We start from the raw sequence: 23,054 nt of genomic DNA on the forward strand, positions 1-23,054 counted from the left end.
AGTGTCTGCAGCTCAGCCCCCAGCTCAATGAATCTGAGCCAAAGCTCTTCGAGCTGCAAACACTTGCTGCATTGTGTTAGCCCTGGAGCATACTGGCATGCAGGAGCTCTCACATGCTGCAGTTTTGACACATCACCTGTCCTGCCATTCTTAATATATTCTGATTAATTACTTAATTATATTAATCACATTTTTTTCCTTTTTAAAATATATTTTATTAACTTTACCACCAGTTTGAATACTATTTTAAACCCTAGGACTGGAACAGATGTTGATCACTTACCAAATACTCACCAGGCAGCTAGCTCCTTTCCCTGTAGTAGAGTAAGAACCAGTTCCTACAGGGTGGAAAAAGCAAAAGGAAAGGACACCTTCTTCCCCTCCTCACCGAACACCCCCAGTCACCAAACTCGCAGGTATGCACTCAGTTCCAAAGCTGCACTCATTTGCCTTAGCTATACTAAAGAACCCTGAATTATTTGTAAAGAAACTTTGTCTACTTACACAGTACTTTCCAGTTACTACTAATTACAGACTAGACCAGATTTTTCAAGAACAAGGTTAACACTTTAAACTCCCCCACTCAGCAAACTCCCAGGTATGCACTAAGTTTTAAAGCTGTACTCTCTGCGAGAGAATCTAACCATCTCTCCTTGCCATTCAATGACATTCCCCTGAATCTCTCACTATCAACAGCCTGGGGGGGTTACCACTGACCAGAAGTTGAACTGGACCAGACATATAAATACTGTGGCTACAACAGCAGGTCAGAGGTTAGGAATTATGCGGCAAGTAACTCACCTCCCAACTCCCTAAAGCTTGTTGACCATCTACAAGGCAAGAGTTAGGACTGTGGTGTAATACACTCTACTTGTCTGAATGAGTGCAGCTCCAACAACACTCAAGAAGCTCAACAGCATCCAGGACCAAGCAGCCCACTTGATTGGCATCCAATCCACCACCTTAAACATCACTCCCTCCATCATCAGCGCACAGTGGCAGCAGTGTGTATCATCTAAAAGATGTTCTGCAGTAACTCTCCAAGACTCCTTCGACAGCACCTTCCAAACCCACAACCGCTACCATCTAGAAGAACAAGGGCAGCAGGTGCATGGCAACACCACTACCTGGAAGTCCCCCTCCAAGCCAAACACTATCCTGACTCGGTACTATATTGCCATTCCTTCATTGCTCCTGGATGTATTTGAGACAAGCAACCCATCTGCCAGGACTGCAATAAAAGCATGGTTTGGGCATGTTTTTATTACTTTTCCAGGTTCTAAATGGGATTTTATTTTTGTTTTCCAATTCAAATGTGTAAAGAAGTGATCTGATTTTGTATTTTTAAAAAATTCAGACCTATTCATGCTTAGTTCATTTTTTCCATAAAAGTTGAATTAGTACATGAAATAACTAATTATCTTACAAACTTATTTGTGCCCGTTGAAGTTATATCTCCTACTTTTCATTTCATGGAATAAATATTTCAATTTTAACAATGAAAAAAATATCTTATAACTCCCTCCCTAACAGCACTGTGGGTGTATCTACATCACATGGACTGCAGTGGTTCAAGAAGGCAGCTCATCAACCACTTCTCAAGGGCAATTAGGGATAGGCAATAAATGCTGGCCTAGTCTGTGATGCCCACATCCTGTGCATTCATCGACTTGACCAAAGTCTTTGACTCAGTAACTCACGAGGCTCTGTGACTTGTGCTTCAATGATTTAGATGGCTAAGAAACTTCACTGCTATCCTGCAATTGCTTAATGACATGTCTGCAACAGTATTGAGTAAAAGATCTGAAAAAGATACCTTCAAAATCTTGGCATGTGTCAAGCAAGGCTGTGTGATAAGCCCCATACTATTTACAATCTCCCTGATGGTATCTATTTACCTAATCAAAGACGAACTGCCCTCTGATGTCAATATGATGGAAAACTCTTTGATGTCAGTTGCCTCAGTACTATAACTAAAATGACCACCATAGATATACATGATCTATAGATTGTGGATGACAGCAATGTCATTGGCCACTCTGCATGACATTGGCAAGCAACTGTCATTGTCTTCAATTCTGCATGCAAGAAATTTGACCTGTCCTTGAATGCTGCCAAAACAAAACTCATATCAACTCACACCTGGTCAGCCAAAGATCCCACCTCCTATATATGCTGAAAGAAAGACTCTGGAATATGTCGAACACTTCTCATCTCTCAGCAGTCACCTCTCTCAAAGGCCACCAATGAACAAGGTGATCCAACACAGAATCGGTTGTCTGTTCAATCTTCTACAAACTACGGCAGCAAGTGTTTGACAACAAAGAACTCCGCAAGTCAACAAAATTCTTAGTGTACACATCAGTAAACCTCACCACACTCCTGTATTACAGTGAGACCTGGATTGTGCATCCATGACATGTAGGAGTGCTGGAGAAATTCCATCAGCAATGGCTCCGCCGCATCCTTCAGCTTCAATGGGAAGAGCATCAAACAAATGCTACTGTCCTTCTTGAAGCTAGTTCCACAGGCATTCAGACAAAACTCCGGCAAAATCAGCAAGAAAATCAATGGACGGCCACTGCGTCCACACGTCCGAAAATCATCTCACCTGCCTGATTCTGTTTCCTCAACTCTCAAGTAGCCAATGTTCCAGGGGAAGACAAAGTAAATGCTTCAAAGACAGTCTGCAGCTCTCCTTGAAGCATGACAGCATTATCCTTTATTACTGGGAGAAGCTTGCTACCAATCATACAAAATGGCCACAACTTGCCCATTAAGCTGCATCACACTTTGAATTCCAGCACCTTAACGTTGAGGCAAAATGACAGCAGAGCAGACAAGAAAGCAAATCCTGCACTCTGAATCCCTCCACCTCCTTGTGGGACTCAAGTACCCAAAGATCTGTGGGTCGAAATTCAGCCTGCTTGGTCACATGAAGACCCATGACAGAAACTCACAACTGTGAGTAGGCATCATCCTTGAATTGAGGGATAAATACAAGTTGTTGTTGAGAAAGAAAATTATAGGATACTGATGAACTAGTGAGTCTGCAGTGCATGATCATCAAATTTGTGATTTTTTTCAGTCTAGGAAGAACAGCAATGTGGGCTTTTTGAAACAGTGGTTGTGAGGAGCAATGATTTTAAATCGCCTGATAAATGACTGAATGGAGGAAGCTGGTCTTGAAGAGCAGCAGGAACATTACTAAGTCTGACAGCTGTTCCTAATATTGCTCATGCTACTGATTCTATATTTCCTTGTGAGTAGCATAATGGAAATAAATAAAATCTCTGGGGCCTCAAGACCAAAATTATGTACACTTTTGTGAAATAGCCTATACAAGATTTGTTACCTACAATTACTTGCAGAGGTAACATGAAAATAATCATAAATCTGGAAATAATCTTAGCAATTTTGTTTTCACTGAAAATACACCATATTTTTGAATGATATACAACAGATGGGGCAGAAAAATGTTGATAATTTATTTTTCAGCCACATAATTCAAATGACATTCCATCTCCCTTCATTGATGAATAGTTGCCTACACCTGCCAAATATATATATGATCACAATATCTATTGGGAACGTGAACTCCTAATTTTTACCATCTGGCTTATTTCTGTCGCAAAGAAAAGATCATAAAAAGCAAAGATATTTCCATTTTAGGAAATTCCATTGAATTTGACAGCACAGAAGTCAGCCAGTCACCCAGCAGCTCTGTGTTTATGCTCCACATGAGCCTCCTCTCATCTTACTTGACCTTACCACATCAACATGTCCTTCTATTCCTTTCATTTGTTTTTAAATTAAGATGAACGTTCAAAAGCAGAATTTCAGTTCTCCTTTTACTGCCATTTTGACAAATAGACAACATTCATTTCTCCCCACCCCTGATTATCATGGAGAACCTGGTTCCTACTAAACAATGTCTGCCAGGCACTGGTCTTGATCAAAAACACTTGAATTTTCTTGATCAAGCAAGAGCTGGTGACAATATGAGCAAATAAAAGTCTAGAAATGATCCGGCGAGTGGTAAACATGTGAAACCGTCTGATGTAATGTCCTCTACCAACATTCTGCACTCCCAAGGAACTATTCTGCTTGAGATGAACAACAATGATAGGTCCTGGCCATGGTTTTGGAGCAACAAGTTATGATGATGATGGTGTTGCTTACAATAAGCCAGAAAAGATAGTGCTTTTTAAGAACAGGTGCGTTCATGCCATGCAAGGGATAACATCAGTGCCACTGATTTACTGGGACTGAATAAGAATTGTAGCAGCTGGACCACACAGGAACATTCCAAGCTCAGCCCTTTATTGAGTTAGCTGACCATAGCCAGATCAGTGATTAGGAAAGGGAATTATTTACTCTTGATTGCTATCCAGGTGATTTCTACTGAAAGTGAACATCTAATTGTTGGGTTTTGACAGGTTCAAACTTCCTCCCTCCCTTATCGAATTACCCGCCAACACTTACCGTCAAAGCTCAAAATTGAATAATGGCCACTCAAGTAACTTCATTATCGCTGGGCTGGGAAGGGAAAAAGTGCTCTAGCTATCATGGTGTAGCTCCTAAACCCATTACACCATCAGGAGAGCATTTGTTCTAATTCTATATTCTATTTTCCAGCCCACTGCAAAAAGAACTGAACTTTGCTAGAGTATAGTGCCAGGAACTTTCTACTGCCTTACTCACTGAGCACAAACAGTATCAGAAGACCACCATTAGATTGGAAAGCATCTGTTACTGTACTCCAGTGAAGATGATGACTTTGGGCCAAGGGGAAAAAAAGGAACAAAAAGAAAGCTGCTGTTTCCTATACAGCTTAAAATATGACCTTTTTATATACATTCCCTGTTGTGATTCATCTACAAACTTGGTCCAACAATTTCTTTCTGAATATATTTGTATGCACAATGCATAGGTAAATTCAAACTAGTTAAAACATTAAAATTACATTTCAAAATCTATATGGTGCAGTAACCTTTACTGCACATTCTGCAATTTGTAAAAAAGATAAAGAATAGATCTTTGACTGGCAATTTTTTAATCAACTGTTAAAATCTTCCAACCATTAAATTCTCAATAGTAAAATTATTGGTCACTGCTAATATGGTGAGCATATGGGTTGTTTAAAAAAAGAATAATTTCCTGTTATGAAGTCAAAGAATATGTTTTCCAGATGGAGTTTGATGTAAAATGTTAGCAGAAGACGCAAGCTGGTAAAAGCAGATTAATCAGGAACAGCAGGACGGTTTCTAAAAATATAAAAAATGAGGCCATAAAGCCAGAGGTAAAATCAAACAATGACAACATTGATTTGCATTTAGTAAGTTACATTCAATGGAGTCCATCTTTAAAGGACACTTGTCACCTTACAAACAAAAAGCTTCAGTTTGGTTTTGAGGCTATAAGCATGATATTGAATTTTCATAATGTAGAATATATAAAATATTGAATATAAGCACTTCTTGAGTCAATCTTTTCATGCCTTTAATAACTGCTAATAGCACAGATCAACTGAATCAGCTGTCATATTATTACCATTATCGTCACACTGCCCTTCAGTCCTCCCAAAGAAAGTGGCACTTATTCTGACTCACACTGTTTCTAGTCACTGTTAAAATTCAGTTTTTTTTCTTTTACATTATTTATCATCCAATGTAGTTTTTCATTGCAGTATTCTTTTGTCTATGTGACCAAAGATAAATAGGAAACAAAAGCTACAAACGTTTAGTTTTACTCCTAATTTTACTTTTTATTCTGTAAATAGATTCTGTTGCAATCCCTTGTAGTTTATGCCCAAAGAAAATGCCATACTTACCCCATATTCTTCCTTCATTTTCCTCTTTATACATGAAAACTACAGTTTTGTAGACCATCATTTATACATATTTGGTACAGCATTTCTTTCTAAATTGAACCATGGAAGTTTTCAATTTTGAAAGCAAAATATTTTGATGCCATAAAGATGCATTTTTAAAAATGGCACAAAACTCCTGAAATATGACTTTAGATCTGCAGCATCTGAAATTTTAGACATAAATGTACAATCCATTCAGAATTGGCACAAATTCAATAACATGGTTTAAACTGCTTAATGGTTAATGAGGGCAGAAGGTTTCTGCAGAAGTTTTATAGAATCGCCAAAAAAGATAAGGGAAATTCAGGCTTGGTGTTAAATACTCTCTTCCATTTTCTTCCTTCATGTCCTGAAGGTGGTGACTGATCTTAGAACATGGTTTCAGACACTGGCAGCCATTCAGTATCTCATTAAGTGATCATTCTTCATGCACAAGTGTGGATAATGCCAACAATCTATTCAATTACACATCAGAGGCTGACCCCTGCCCTCATTTTTGATAGTGACACAAATGCACTTCTTAGCAGAAGTCATTGAAGTAATCAGGAGTAGGAACACTGGTTTAGCTTTTACCCCTCATAAGCCAGGGTTGCTGAAGCCAACCACTATACCTCATTTCTACTGTCTGAGGTCAGCTAACTTAGCAGTGTTCTGAGGAAGGCCCACTCTTCCATACCCTATCATTCAGAAAAACATCCCATGAAAATTGATATGACAAAGATCTAATTGGTTAAAGGGACATTTGTCTCTAGAATCTGAATAAAATGCTTAGTTGATCTCAGGTTCTACCATCTGATTGGTCAAAGGGGCTCTTCACAATTACAGTATAGGAAAATCATTCACAAGATTTTAAATATTTATAGACAAATAGCTACAGTAGTCTTATTCATAAAGAAACTAAGCTGCTCTATTTTGTCTTTGGCCAGTGTCAATACCAAAATTTATCAGGTCTAATGATTGGCTAATGATTCGAACAGGGTGTGTAATCAGAATTTAGTTCCCAGCCAATAATCGAATGCAGAAGCAGGATCACTAATAACAGACTGAAACAAGCATAGCCCAAATCCAAAAAGATGGTCGCTTCTTCAGTCTGAATAACATTTCCATCTTTTAAACTAGGGGACTGTAGGACTGAAACTAATCCCAAGGATTCACAATCCTGTTTATATCAGTAGACCTGCCAAGTGGAAGCAGCAAAGGTAAATAATTTCATAGCAATTCTTGCCTTTGAGTAATCTGAGTTTGAGTGAAGCCCAAACACATGGGATGAAAGACTTTTTATTTTGGATAACTTTAGAGAGAGAAAAAGAGTTGAACAAGGAGAGTTTGGCAGGTTCCAATGCAATTCCCACTGGACACAAAACATAGAGCACAGAATATATCAATAATTTGCAACTGGCACAGAGAAATGAGCACAGCTGATTCTGGTATTGGACTGGAGTATCTTCCTCTGCAAACTTTCATTAAGGGAAAAATAACCAGATTTGGAATTGAAAACAACAAAAAGAAATCAGGTACATTTTGACATAAATTACAGATTATTATATTAGCCAACGCAATACTACAGAATAAGAGTCATAGTTTTTTTATCAAATATTTAATATTTTTTCAAAAGCAAAATACTGCAGATGCTGAACATTTGAAATAAAAACAAAAGATCATCGAGGCTCAAAACGTAACTCTGTATCTCTCTCCACAAATGCTGCCTGACCCACTGAGTATTTCCAGCATTTTTTTGTTTTTATTTAATGGATCGTAACTCCCAAGCAACAGGGCAGTGTAACTGGGGGGTACCCCAAAAATGTGCTGGGGAAATCCCATCCCTGTTGTCAGTTCCCATGTAAGGGTTGCACAGCAATTGTCCAGGGAGTGCGATCTTGCAATGGACAATTACCATGCACTGGGAACCATCCAAAAATGCAATTAAATTGCAAACTTCCGACTGTGATATGTCAATAGTTACTCTGAAAAAGTTAGAAGAATTAAAACTACTTCTAGCTTCTGGGTATCTATTATACAGACCCACACCCACCTGCCAAACCCCCAGGGGACTCTACCCACCATCCCCCCAACTACCACCCCCACAGGACTCCTTCCCCCCTCCCCCACCCTGATTATCCCCGTCCCCACCACGGGACTCCCTACCTGCCGACTACTGTCCCCCACAGGACACAACCGCACCCTGCCTAACCCCCACCCTCTCCACGCCATGGGACTCCCCTCCCTCCCTCTTCCTCAAGGCTCGACTGCCGACCTCTCCTGCCCTGCAACCCCCCCCAGGCCTGACTGCCGATATTCCCCCCTTCTCTCTCCCAGGCCCGACTCTCAACTGCTGGCCCCGCCACCCTGACAACTCCCCACCGTGGGTAGGCCCGACTACTGACCTCCCTCTCTGGCCAGGCCCGACTACCCCACCAGCCAGGCCCGATTCCCCTCTTCCCCCCAACTCCCCAACTCAGGCCCAACTCCTGCCCCCACACTCCGTCCAGATTTCCACCCAACCCCCCCATCTGTGCCCAACTCCCCCGCCCACCCCAAGGCCTGGCTGCCGACCTCCCCCAATGCTCCCCAGAGCTGACCCGAACCAACCAACCAACCCCTGCCCCCCCATCCCCAAATCCTAACCACTTATCTTATACACTTACCTTCTCACTGGCTTGTCAAAGACCTTTAAACCAGGTTGGCCCTTTAAACTTACCTGGTTTATGGCAGCTAGTGCTGTATAAAAAAAAAGAGGGTGTGACTTACTTACCTGGGACTGAACTGCCTTTGACGGTAGGCTCCAAGAGTGAGCTGCACTATGCAGATTGCGCCCAGCCTGAGGCGGAAAGTCGGGTGAGATAGGATCCCTGGATTTCAAGTGGGGAGGCAATTTGACTCAATTGCCACTCTATTGGAAGTCACAGCCCAATATTTTTTTGTCTGGAGCACTATTCTTTCTTTATTGTGACAACAATTATTAGAAGATAAAGACTTTTATTCACTGAATTTGTGGCCTACAATTTAGGGCTTAAAGGTTTACAAAACCTAAATGAATCAGGGCCACTTAGAGCGCTACGGTTCCTTTCCTCATAAAATTCCTAGAAGTTTAGCAATTTCAAGCAGGATTGGAAGCAAAACCATAATGAATTAATCAACTGCAAATTTAAAAGGGCATTGAGAGAATGTACGGGTGTGCGCATGTGAGAGAGAGTGAGAAAACAGAGAGGGAGGAGGTTGAGTAACAGGATAAAAAAAAGGGTGAAAGAATCAGAGGACGATGGAAAAAGGGTGAGGGAAAGATAAGGGAGAGGTGGGGGAAACTGCAGATAAAGAGATAGAAGAAAATAAGGAAACAGAAATGTTATCTTTAAATATTGCTCATAATCAATGCCATGAAAGTTTGATTGAAACAGTTAATATTTTTAAGTGACTTCAGAAATATTTGTTACTAAATCTTCCTCCATAATTATTGGATTACACTGGTATTACGGTAATTTCAGTGATATGGCACTCTAGACATGAAGTTTTGTTTGAGTTAAGTACATCTACAGAATAGACTTTAATAATATCAAGGAATCTAGATGAAATCAGTAATTCAATCGAGGAGTTCCCCATACTAGGAGTGTATCATTGCTGAATTTACCCTTAACATACATATGCACACATGGGGCTGAAATTAATGCCCGTGGCAGTGGGCCTGTCCACTAGCCAGAAAGTTGGTGGCAATTCTTGTGCCCAAAAGCAGTGGTCACTGCTGGGACTGCAGGAGGCCCCGAAACAGCTATGATAGAGCAGGCCCTGTAACACAGGTGAGTGGGTTGGGCTTGCCGGGTCCAGTCAGGCAGACTGAGGAGGGGAGAGGGATCAGTTGGAGGGCTGGGGGTCTCTTGTATTGGGATAGTTCTTGTTGCTGTGGGGGCCCTTGTTGGGGCAGAGGTTGCCGGATCAATTGGGCCCCCCCAACATCGAGCCCACAGGGAGGTTGACAGGCTACACCAGGTGGCCTCACCATATGGTGTATGCACTCCCCACCGCCACTTGAAGAATAGCAGTGGAAGCCCTTGATTGGCCACAAGGGCCTCAAATGGCCTAGGAGTGGGAAGGTCCGCCATGACCTTCATTGTCTCTGACTTAAATCAGGGTGGGCATTAAATTCTGCCCATGCACACAAAAATGTATGTATGAATACTGACTGGCCTGTTCTTTAGCTGTTTAAAGACTAGGCAATCTTGTTTTAATGAGGAGAAGGGTGGTATGCATTTATCTGTTAATATACAGCATGCTCCACCAGCAGCATGACTTCTTAATCAATCCATAACTGAACAGGGCAAGAGAGTTCTAAAAAGGCATCAATCATGTGAGCAATGGGTCTGCTCATGTATGCACTTAAAGAAAAACTACAATCCAAAACTGGGTTTTCCTGTCCAGATTTTCTTCTTCAAAATGACTGACTGGTCATCCCAAACTACACAGTTGGCCAGCCTGCTCTCATTTGATATGAATCCCCTTTCCAAACAAAACACATTAGACTGGGAAGTATGAAACCAACAAATTAAACCCTTCTCACTTAGGGGAGTTTTGGTCTGTTGGTTGCTCAATTTGTACTTCTCAAAACAGAGACATTAATATTTCAACTGCATTTTCATTAGTGGTATGTAATTTAAAGTTCAAATACAACAAGGTATTAATCCCTCTGACAGGCCTTCAGTGGAGGTCTTGTGGCGCAGTGGCAGTTTGTCCCTACCTCTGGGTCAAAAGCTCCGGGTTTGAGTCCCATGCCTAGAATTACGGGCCATGGAAGGAGTGTTTATGATGCGGTTCAACGGACTGATAGGCAGCCTGGGAATCCTTCCACCACCTCCCCGCTATTCCCTGAAGGGGAAAAAGTGCGCATGCAGATATGCTTAGAACAAAACTGCCTGCAGTAAAATTTGAAAAGGCTAAGTTTGGTGACACTGCAACTGCAGAGGACGCATTTCCTGTACACGGATCTGCACTGCCTGTGATGTCAAAGCAAGCAGCAGATTTTTAAAAGCTTTGATTATTATTCTGCAGAAAAGCTGAAGCAGATTTACTGAATTTTCTCTGGATTAGGTGCCATTTTAGCCCGTGCAGAAACAAGCTAAATGGCAGTCAGTAAACTCTGCGCACAGAATTACACATTGCTGTTCATTTTATCCCATTCTGCAAAAATATCCACCAGCTTATGCAATATAATTTACTGCATTAGAATTTTGCAAAATCTAATTATATGAAAAATATCAAGATTTCCTTGCATGTAGTGAGATGCAGTGTTATTTTGGCATCCTGATGTAACTGACCATGACCATTGTCAGATAAACCTGCAGCTCGCAATGGCTAGAGATGGGAGCACCACAAGGCAGAGGACTTGTGAAAGGGACAGCAAGGGCTTGGGATGGCGAAGGAGTCCCTGCGCGTGTGGTGGGCGCACATGCAGGTGGGGAGGATGTGAGGGGGCGCATGTGTGGGGGCGCGAGTGAGGGCGAGGGTTAGGGAGCATGGGTGGGGGGCGGCAGCAAATGGGGGAGTGAGGGACTGTGAGCTGGTGTGGGAGGCTGAAGGAGCGCGCATGCATGTCAGTGAGAGCATGTGTGTGGGAATGAATGTTTATATGCGTGTGTGGGAGTGAGTGCGTGTGTGTGGGAATGAGCGTGTATGTGCGTATGCGCGGCAGGAGTGTAAGTGTGTGCCGACGTGTGTGGAAGCGAGAGAGCGTCTGTGCCTGTGTACTCCCCGTCTCACTCTTACCACTGCACACCAGCACATACTCTCACCCACTCACACAATGGGTGAGGCTAAGTGAATGAGCACCCTGAGACTGGGAGTGAGCTTGGCACAAAAACACTCTGACGCTCTCACACGCTGGTCATTTTTATTGCAAATTGTTGCTTTTCTTAATACCACAACTTTTTTAAAACAATGCAGTTTAATGTTGTGCCAAACCTCATCTTTCTGAAATGCTCTCATCGGCCCCTTGAGTGAGAGAAAAATGGAAATGTGGCCCCCTCCAAGAGAAAAGGTTGGACAAGCCTGAGTTAACTGGATCTCCAGTCGTCCAACAATGATGATGTCATCAAGCAGAGTACGTAACAAATCACACTGAAGAATTCTCATTGACAATATGTAGAATGCTCTATTTATATTTCACTTTTAATTAAATGTTACGGAGAGTGAAATAAATGATTGGGATGTACAAATGGGATTAAGATAAAAGATGAAATATCCTAAAAATCAAAAATGTGGAATTATTATAATAAAGAGATTTGACATTCCACAAATGTAAAATTCATTTTTCAGGACCAGTGTGGCTGTTTAGCAGTAATTATTAAATTAGTGCATTGTGGAAAGCCCAATTACACCTCATTTAACAAGGTGTAACTTTTCACAGGTCTGTCCATCGAGATTGACAGCCTAAGATCTCATCAATTCAGTGATTACGGATCGATTGCAAACTGTGGGATCTTCGTAAGAGTACCTTATGGTGAAGTGTGGAATCATTGGCAGCAACATCTGGATTTCCACATTTAACGCGTATGTATGGATTCCACAAGTTGCTTGCAGTGTCAAAGGAGTAACAGTATCAACCCCGACCATTAGCTTTTAAGGGCAGAATCTTCCAGTCGGCGCTGTGGGCGGGGGGGGGGGGGGGGGGGGCCGACACGCCGACTTGTAAAATGACGCGCGATGATGGGCGTTCGTCCCAATGTCATTACGCGCCTAGGCAATATTTAGTTTGGCAGGCGCACACAAGAGTCAGCTGAGTGCCTGCCAAAATGTCAATGACCTATTAAGGCCATTAAGAAAGTAACTAAAGTAGTTAAGAATGCTGTCCATCCAACCTTAGGCTTTTTGCCTGCCTGCCAATCTTAAGTGGCTTTTGTGTTTTTCAGGAAACCTTATCCATGGGTGGAATGAGATTTACTGAAGCTTTTACAAAATAAATGAATAAATTTTCCCACCTTTACGAACATGTCCCAACTCATGTGACAATCTCTCTGAGGCAGCTCTGTGCTGCGCTCTGTCGTGCATAGCGCTAGTCCCTACTCTTCCTTCTCCCTCCGTCCGCACAGGTAGCGCTGAGCGCTACCAATCACGCATTACGTTGGGCGGGCCTTAATTGGCTCATCCACGTGAAATGGCGGTGCGCAGCCAATTGCGGGTGGTGATTGGCTCCGCGCCCGCCCCTGCCCCCTCCCGCCCAGTCCACCAGCTATAGGAAATATCCAGGCCTAAGTAAAGTTTTGTTGCCAATCTACAATAAAAGAACACTGCATACATATATATAGTATATATTCAAGAACTAGCTACAGTTGTAAAGGAATGAAGACCCTCAAAGATGGTTTTCCCAAGGCTCTTCCGGTGTCAACAATGACACCAGTGTGAATTAACTAAGTTGGATTTTATGTTTGTGATTGGACCAAAAGAAAGAGTCCAGCAGTGCTACTTCTGCATTACCAGGCTCTATTGACATTCTTCAGCTATCAGAGAAAGTCTATAACCAGCCAATTAAAGTCGCAATTATGGCTTTTAAATTACTGACATACAGAGTTGTCCATTTGCTGCTATCAGTACTAGCACACACAAAAAAAACATCAAGGATTCTGGCACATTGCAGAACTGTTTACTAAATAAATGATTCTGCAATATAAAAGGGAGTATCATATAATAACTTGAATTCAAGATTTTAATCTTTGAATTGCATTATTATGTTTGTTGTGCTGAAACAACAAAGTAGAGTGTAGGATCTACCTACTCAGCTGTGACCTGCTTCTACATTCTCAGCAATTCTGTTCTGCAGCTCACATTAGGATTGCGGCAAGTGTAGCCTCGGTGACTACCTCTGATTATTGCCTTCCTTGCACATTATGAAGGTTAATTACGCTCAATCAAGCAGCAATATTGCAGCTCAGGCCAATCTGCAGGATATCTGAACATAGGAATACCTGTAGCACCTAATGGATGTCCTTTAGATATCAGTCCACCACTTGGATTTATGACCCATTTTCCACCATATGTATTATCTCCTTTGTCAATCAACTGTCCAGCTTTACCTAGAAGGACAAACACCAATTCAGCATTAAATCAAAAGGCATTAGAAACTTAAATTACACATGTGTGAAAAATGTTTTAGGAGACAAGGGTATCTGGTAAACAATTACATGAATTCAAACATTTTTTCTACATTTCAGTGGCGCTGATAAAGTTGTAAATGCTTCTAATTTTCAGTTTCAATTTTGGTAGAATCTGAAAAATATTTTTTGAATTACTATCCAAAATTTCTTCATGTATCTTTATCACCTACAGGTAGTGATTCACACTGGTATGCCCATGTACAAGTTAACTCTGATAAAGATTGGTCACTTGATCAACGTATGAGTCCAGGCGTTGAATGCTATTATGCTACTTATCCTCCAGCAAGGAATCAGAAAAGCTACAAATGGAAAATTAAATAGACAAAAAAAAGACAATTAAGGCATGTACCTTTCCCTTTTGAAACATTTTCAATAGGAAGATTATGATGCAGCTAGTTAGTGCACTGATAGAAATAAAATTTGAATCTAGTCAGATTATTAGGATCAATGTCATTTACATCTGAAGTCTGCACCAGCTGTGTGTAAAATTCTTTTAAGACCGTTTCAGACACATTGCAAATGGGCGCATGTTCACAGCAAATAAAAAACACAATTTTGATCAAATTAGTAATTCTATTTAAAATGAAAGTGGGTTTCAGATATGGAAATGCCACTCTCAGGTTAAAGGAGCAGAGGGGTATTCCTGTCAAATTTGGGTTAAAAATTGCTAAAATAACGCTCACCGAGGTAATCTAGATTTTGGATCAATTACCAGGGAATCGGGAAAAGTTACAGATACTTCCCTGAAGAAATTACAGAAATTGGGAAGTCAATATGTGAGATGTTTTACACATAGCATGCGAAGGCAGGTCTGAATGTAAGAAAAGGTTGCTTTCATTACAAATTTTCTTCTAATTTCTGAATCTGAACCTTTATTCAGCCAGTTCGAAGCAAAATACCCCTGCTGCTGTAACAACAATGGCAACCAAAATGGGGAATGCATCCAAGAAAATGTATAGAAAATAAACAGAAAAGAATAAACAGGTCAATTAACATTAATACTTACAATTCACAACATACCAGTGAACAGGAAGTATTATATTTCTTAATAAACCTCCAAGTTCAATTTATTCAGCTTACAACTACCTTTCTAGGAACATACTGGCTTGTGGGAGGAATAACTCATTAATGGAACCATCACAAGTTACAGTACAAATAAATAATTAACCAAAAGCAATAATTACCTTCAGAACAAAGCCCAAGAGCTTCGTAAGTAATGAGCTCATTAGCAGAAAAGCAGTCATGAAGCTCAATGACATCCACATCATTAGGCTCGAGAGCAGCTTTCTGAAAACATTTTCTTGCTGCCTCCTTGGTCATGTCAAATCCAACCTGCAAAGTGAAAATAAGCATAGGTCTCTTTCATTTTCTCCCTTCCTCTCCTAAATGCATTGCCTGTGCTGAGACAATGATAATTGTGTGATACTACAACTTTACTCCACTGATAATTTTTGCAGTACAATCCAAGACAAGGAGCATAAAACAGGCTATTTAAATGTAAGGGCATTTCCATCAAGCCTAATCGCATACTTGCCCATGGTATATGCATATATACCTTCCAAATCTGCTGATTTCTCCTATCTAGTCCATGGGTACCACTCCAATGACACAGCCCTGATACCACCTTTGCTATGGTTAGATAGCTCAGTTCAAATGAGGTACAAGAGTCTAAATGGCTGAGTTCTACAATGAATGATGCACTTACCAACTAAACCCATTGGGAGAATCCGATTCAATCATTTTACTCACACAGATTTTACAAGTTTTCCAGTCACCAATGAGATCATACAGTGATTAGACTGTAAAATAGCCAGACAATCCTGGCCAGAATAGCACATGAAATCTAGTATGAATAAACAAGAACTCTAATTCTAGCTCACTGTTTTAACCACTATATTTTTGACGTGAGGTTTTACATACACTCACAATTGAAAATCTCATATGTAGAATTTGCTTATAATTGTCAAGATTGGGTAAGATTATCTTCAAAAGAACTACGTGGAATACATGTTACACATCATAAATCAGATATGTATTCCTCAATTGGCTCTTTCTCACCCTTAAAACGCTACAGGTGGTTCAGCCAAAATTTAGCTCCACAAATGCTTGCACAGTGGAAGAAAAATAAAACTACATTCATCACTATTACATAAAGATCACATTCCTCATACCACTTGTCTGATGGTGGCAGCACTGGTGGCAGCCTTCCATTTAGGAAGACGATGGTTTGTGCTGTGGTGGTCAACTCTGTGCCTGGTGTGGCTCTGGTATCCCACTCTGGCATGGCAGTCTCTGCCACATTTGCTGCAGAGGAAGACAGTGGCTGAGAAGGCACACACGATTCGCTGGTCTCTGTTTTCTCTGGACCCTCGTCTTGGCCAGCTGACCTTTTCACTTCTGCTCGCCTCTTCCAATGCACTTTCAAACAGTTGGCCTCTAGAAGTCACGGCAGTCAGCCATTGTCTCCCAGTTGTTAGTATCAATGTCGGTCATCTTCATACCTTGCTTGCAGGTGTCCTTGTAGCAGAAGTATGGATGTCCACGACCTAGTGGCCAATTCACCCTACAGAAGGTCTTTGGGTATATGACCGTCATCCATCTGATGAGTGTGTCTGAGCCAGTGCAGGTGTCATTGACTTAGTAATGAGTGTACGCTGATAGAACTGGCAAGCTCCTGGGCCTCTGAGTGGGTGAGCTTGTCATTTGTCTAATATCTTACTTAGCCATGTGTTGCAGCAATTAGGATATTCATGATTTATAATTGATCAAATTAATAATAGTTTGATCAGTTATAGATAACCCTACAATTTGGGAATAAAAATATATCAAGCTGGCAAAACAAGAATCCATACCAACTGTGTCCAAAAAGGACAGAGATAAAGCCAGCCATTAATATAATGAATATGCTCTCAATAATAATCTTCCTTTTGTCATTAGGCCTAAAAACTTAAGTGCCGCAGCTGTTTTTATTTTCTGAAACCCAGTACCATCAATCTGTAATCTCAAGGAGCTTTACTAGGTTCTTGTGTCTGTGAAGAGTATTAATTTCACTAATATTTCTTTACACCAAATACTTCCATTAAAGAAAAAGTTTATGGATAAGGCAAGGATTTACCAATTTCATTAACAATGGGCCGAATCTTCCGAGGAGTGGCATCACCATCAGATTGCCACTCCACTCCTATTTTCTTTACACGGCATTGGAGCTCCGCATTTCTGGCCTGGACATCCAAACCCGGGCCTCTTCAGAAATGCAGCCCATCGTCGTAGGGAAGGATCATCGAGGGTGCTAGGGAGGTGGGGGTCCAAGCAACACTCCCTTTTACGGCACCAGCTGTACCACATAGTTGCATTGTCAATGGGCTAGTAGTCCAGAGACCCAGGGTAATGTTCTGGGGATGGGGATTTGAATCCCACCATGGTAGGTGGTGAAATTTGAATTCAATAAAAAATATCTGGAATTAAAAGTCTAATAGTGACCCCTGAAACCATTGCTGATTATCGTAAAAACCCACCTGGTTCATTAATGTCCTTTAGGGAAGAAACTCTGCCATCCTTCCCTGGTCTGGCCTACATGTGACTCTAGACTGACTCTGATATGCTCTCAGAAATGGCCTAGCAAACAACTCAGTTCTCAAGGGCATTAGGGATGGGCAATAAATGCTGGCTTAGCCAGTGACACCCCCCATCACATTAGCAAATAAAAAAATATAAAATTTTAGTAAGTCTTCATTCACTAACACAGTGAAAAGCTTTGGAGGCACTTAAATAGCTTTTCACTGTATTAGTGAATGAGTGTGAGTAAGGTAAGTGGGTAGAGTGGTGAGGTCGGGTCAGGGGTGTCTGAGAGTGGGAGGTGCATCAGACGGTTGGGGGGGCGGGGTCAGGAGGGTCAGCAGGGATGGTGGGAAACTGGAGGGTTGGGAGGTGTTGGAGGGTTGGCGGAGGTGTCGGAAGGTTGGGTAGGGAAATTGGAGGGTTGGGTAGGGGAGTCGGAGGGTCGGGGGGAGTTGGAGGGAATTGTCAGAGGGTCGAGGCGGGGAGCCAGAGGGTCGAGGTAGGGGCAGGGAGGAAGGTCATTTGTATAATTACTTAGGGGTTAGATATGGTTTTTCTTTGTCTAATATTTCCTGGGTAACTATCCAGGTAAGTAACTGGAATCCTCCGATGTCTCCAACTCTAACGCAGAGTTGGAGACTTTTTGGAGGGTTCCGGATGCAGGGGAATTGTCTATCAGAAGCTGAAACTTTCCAGGCAATTCCTGTGGAGTCCTTTCGTTGGAACTTTCGAGGGATCCCCCAGCGCATCTCCGGGGTATGACCATCCGGAGACCGGAAGATCTGGGCCATTTTGTGGATTTTGCTCGAATACAAAATGTTCCCAGTCTGATAACTCTGTGGTGGACCAGTATGCAGCTGATCAGATGCCAACGTTTGGCTATATCCACGTAATTTTCTATTTGTCTGGCAGTCTATGGTCAAATACATATTTTTAAAACCATCCTAAGTGGCAGTGTTCCATTAGAGTCTTTCTTGGACTCGAACTCAAGTTCTGTCGAAGGGTCATGAGGACTCGAAACGTCAAGTCTTTTCTTCTCCGCCGATGCTGCCAGACCTGCTGAGTTTTTCCAGGTAATTCTGTTTTTGTTTTGTGTTCCATTAGTGTTGTACTTCAATACTTCATGTCTACCAACCTTTCAGGACAATGCTCATGTCAACTCCTATATGAGCGGTGAAGTCACCCATGATCATGAGATTGTCCTTACTAGGAACATGTGAGATGATATGTTCTGGATATTCATAGAATTAATATTTGATTTCATCAGAGTTTGCCAAGGGTTGGTACATAGATACTGATAAGGGAGATGGGAGCATATTCATTATGTTACTGGATTTATAATCCAAAGGCTTGAACTAATACTCTGGTGACACGAGTTCACATCCCACCATGGCAGTTGGGGGAATTTAAATTCAATTTATTAGTAAATCTGGAATAAAAAGCTAGTCTCATTAATAATGATCATGTAACCACCGGATTTTCATAAAAGCCCATCTGATTCACTATTGTCCTTCAAAGGAGGCAATCTGCTGTCCTAATCCGGTCTGGCCTACGTATGACTCCCAACCCGGTTCACTTTTAACTGCTCTCTGAAATGGCCTAGCAAGCCACTCAGTTGTAGGTAGCTCACCACACCGGCTCACAGGCAACTAGGGATAGGTAATAAATTCTGGCCTTGCCAGCGACGCTCACATCCCAAGAACAAATTCTTAAAAACCTAATGGTGACATACATCTCACAAGACAATAAAATATATTATCAACAATATGTTAGATTTGGTATGTAGAGGGCACATTTCATTGAAAACTCATTGTAAGTACCTGCAATTAACAACATGAACTTACATTTATTTAGCATTTTTAATCTAGTAATGTCCTAAAAGACATGATTTTAAAAAAATGATGACAAGTCAAAAAACGACATAGAGAGAGGGATAACCAAAAGCTTAAATCGAATACAGGAATTTGAAGGCAGGTCTTGGAAAATCAATGCTCCTAAACTACTTCCGCCCTTTCCAATTTCAGGGATCTTTCTCCCAAAAACTGTAATTTTCCCTCAGTGCCAGCTATCCCTCACCCCATCTTCATTAGCTCTGTATCCATGACAATCATCCCACAAATGTCACATCTCATCATCCCCCACTGTCACTTTCAGACTCCTGATACAACATCCTTTTTGCTCCCATCTTCACTTCCCCCTCCAATGGACACAGGGCCTCAGACATCTTTCTTCTATCTTGGGTCTTGGATATTTAACAAAAAAGATTATATCAAATAGATAACTACACAAACATCATAGTCTCAAGGCAGAGATGCAAAACTTTGGCAAAAATGGAAATGCAGTCACATAATTCTAGCCCCAAAATATAAAATAAAACTTATAGAACACTATAGAAGAAAAAAATTACTTATTCAAATCATAGTAAATCATTGCCCTGGTAGTTTGTTCTAAATATATCCTTTAACTCACCATGACCCAAGAGAGACTGCTAAATCAGAAAGACTACACCTCTTGGCCTCTTGCTGAACCAATACCATGACACACTCAGTACATCACTCTCTTCCTTTTAATCTGCATATTTTAATATATCGCTGTTAAGCGATTGAAACCAATAGCACTGTTGAAGTCAAACCAACAGGCTAATGCTCCTTAGAACAACATAATGCTGTTACTTGCTAAAAAGGATAACATTGGACTTTAACTACGTGACAAATGTGGCAGTGATGCTCCTTACAGTTCAGCTTTTTGAAGTGGCTCTGCAATTCATACAGTGCTATTAATTTTTCTTCATGGTAAGACATCCCCACCTAATGGCCTGCATAGGAACTGAACCTAATCACCCAGGCTGGTATTAGCCTACAGATTCTTTGCCTTTCCTGCATTCTCAGAATTGAAAATCAAAGGTCATCACTTTGTCTTCTATTCTAACTCAATTGTTCTATAAACTATGGTCAACTACTTCACTCTCCCCTACTTCCCACAATTTTCTTCTTTGTTGCTTCTTACCATATTGATGGTGTTTGGCACCCCAGGTGGAATATCAAACGCCAATCATACATTTTCTATTCGAGATGCGTCATTTCTTCAAAAAGCAAATAATAATCTCAAACTTGCCAAGAGTCTATTTCTTCTTCTGTAGATATTCTGTCATGCTTGCTGAATGTAGCAATAATTACAACCAGTCTATGCATACGTGAGAAAGAGACACGAGAAAACTTAATTGTAGTGAAATTCTGGAAATGTGTCAATCAGCAAATTAATTGTTTGGGTAGCATCCTGCTGAAAGCTTCCATTCTTAAACTGTCTATTGCTTTCAGTTTCTTACTGAACTGTTGTGAATGCAAGACTCTAATTCATGGTAATTTGATGGTTTGTCAGTTACTTTTCATCTTTCCCCATTGCAATCTGTCTTTACAGCATACACACTTTTCAACAAACTGAGCTACAATTGGTATCACTAATTTCCAGTTGGACAATTAGCAGCTGGACTAAATGTTACGAGTAGAATCATTCAGTCGTGCATGCCCTGGGAGATCCAAAGTTCAGTTATATTTCTTAAAATGCTGGCACCAATTTTTATTCCTGGCAGGGATAAGGTGGTAGTGTGGGGAAAATAACAGTGCAATACTTGCTTCTCTATTCCCACTCCAATCTTCCAGTCGCCAATTCCATCCAGTTCTGGAAATGGGCAGCTGGAGCACTTATTTTAGACAGAGCCATGAAAACTAGGGGCCTAGTTGAAGTCCAAGGTCAGCTATGATTGTATTGAACTGTAGAGCAGGCTTGACGGACCATACAGTCTATTCCTGATCCTATTTCTTGTGTTCTAGGGCATAAAAAAGGACACAAAACAATTTCAGGCACCAATGGGCAGTGTTTACACCAGCCCTACCCTGCCTATTCATCTTTGTTATACAGCTATTTAACCAGTGGCCCTAAATGGACTGCTACAGGCCACCCAAATTACAGCAAATAAGAGTTTTTTTAAAAATGGGGTGTATGGTAATGCGATGCTCTTCCTGGCCTCACAAAAACGTTTTCACCTGCTGTTCTATTCCAGAAAGCCAAGGGGTGAAGGATAAAACTGGAGCTAATCTTTACACACTTTCATAAGCATTTATTTACAGAGGTCCTAACCCAACAACCACAGTTTCTGTTTGTTTCCATTTATAGGAAGAGAAGCAAATTCTCAGTTAATGGCTACCGCCTGCAGACAACTAAGTACAATTAACATATAATTAACACTTGCTGCCAGTCCTTCAGTGCCCCCAACCTGCTGCCAGTCCTTCAGTGCCCCCCAACCTGCTGCCAGTCCTTCAGTGCCCCCAACCTGCTGCCAGTCCTTCAGTGCCCCCAACCTGCTGCCAGTCCTTCAGTGCCCCCAACCTGCTGCCAGTCCTTCGGTGCCCCCCCAACCGGCTGCTAGTCCTTCAGTGCTTCCCAACCCAATGCCAGTTCTTCTTACCTGCTGTCAGTTCTTCAGTGTCCTGCCCCCAACTGCCAGTCTTTCAGTGCTCCCCCGTCTTCACCACCAATACTTCAGCACCCTATCCCCCACTTCCAGTCCTTCAGAACCCTTCCATCCACTCACTTTAAGAGCTCTAATTCTGGCTCGGCTTCCCAGAGGAGCAAGGAAATTTCTTGTTCTGGGTTGGTAGCTCGCTGACATTATTCAAATGTGGCCCAGCTGTGCAGATGGTTCAGGCCTTGCACCAATTCCATCAAACAGTAGGCTCACAGTACCCATAGAAACATAGAAAATAGGAGCAGGAGTAGGCCATTTGGCCCTTCGAGCATGCTCTGCCATTCATCATGATCATGGCTGATCATCCAACTCAATAGCCTGCTCCCGCTTTCTCCCCACATCCTTTGATCCCTTTCGCCACAACAGTTATATCTAACTCCTTCTTGAAAACATACAATGTGTTGGCCTCAAATACTCTCTGTAGTAGCGAATTCCACAGGCTCACCACTCACTAGGTGAAGAAATTTCTCCTCATCTCAGTCCTAAACGGTCCATCCCGTATCTTTAGAATGTGACCCCTGGTTCTGGACTCCCCCACCATCGGGAACATCCTTCCTGCATCTACCCTGTCTAGTCCTGTTAGAATTTTATAGGTTTCTATGAGATCCCCCCTCATTCTTCTGACCTCCAGCGAATATAATCCTAACTGACTCAATCTCTCCTCACATATCAATGTCCCACCATCCCAGGAGTCAGTTGGGTAAACCTTCGCTGCACTCCCTCTATAGCAAGAACATCCTTCCTCAGATAAGGAGAACAAAACTGCACACAGTATTCCAGGTGTGGTCTCACCAAGGCCCTATATAATTGCAGCAAGACGTCCCTGTTCCTGTACTCTAATCCTCTCGTTATGAATGCCAACATACCATTTGCCTTCTTTACTGCCTGCTGCACCTGCATGCTTACCTTCAGCAACTGGTGTATGAGGTCTCATTGTACATTCCCCTCCCTCAGTTTATAGCCA

At 41.7% G+C, this 23,054-nt stretch overlaps 1 protein-coding gene across 1 annotated transcript in view; it reads right to left on the reverse strand.

The window, feature by feature from the left end:
* scp2a (sterol carrier protein 2a) overlaps positions 1-23,054 on the reverse strand; it is a 99,510-nt gene that overhangs the window by 46,459 nt on the left and 29,997 nt on the right. Inside the window, exons 10-11 of the mRNA XM_041208596.1 lie at positions 15,192-15,339; positions 13,819-13,926 (exon numbers count right to left, since the gene is read on the reverse strand). Coding sequence (XP_041064530.1) covers positions 13,819-13,926; positions 15,192-15,339 — 256 coding nt within the window. The remainder of the gene's footprint in view (positions 1-13,818; positions 13,927-15,191; positions 15,340-23,054) is intronic.

The sequence above is a fragment of the Carcharodon carcharias genome, chromosome 16 (genome assembly GCF_017639515.1).
Source record: "Carcharodon carcharias isolate sCarCar2 chromosome 16, sCarCar2.pri, whole genome shotgun sequence".
NCBI lineage: Eukaryota > Metazoa > Chordata > Chondrichthyes > Lamniformes > Lamnidae > Carcharodon > Carcharodon carcharias.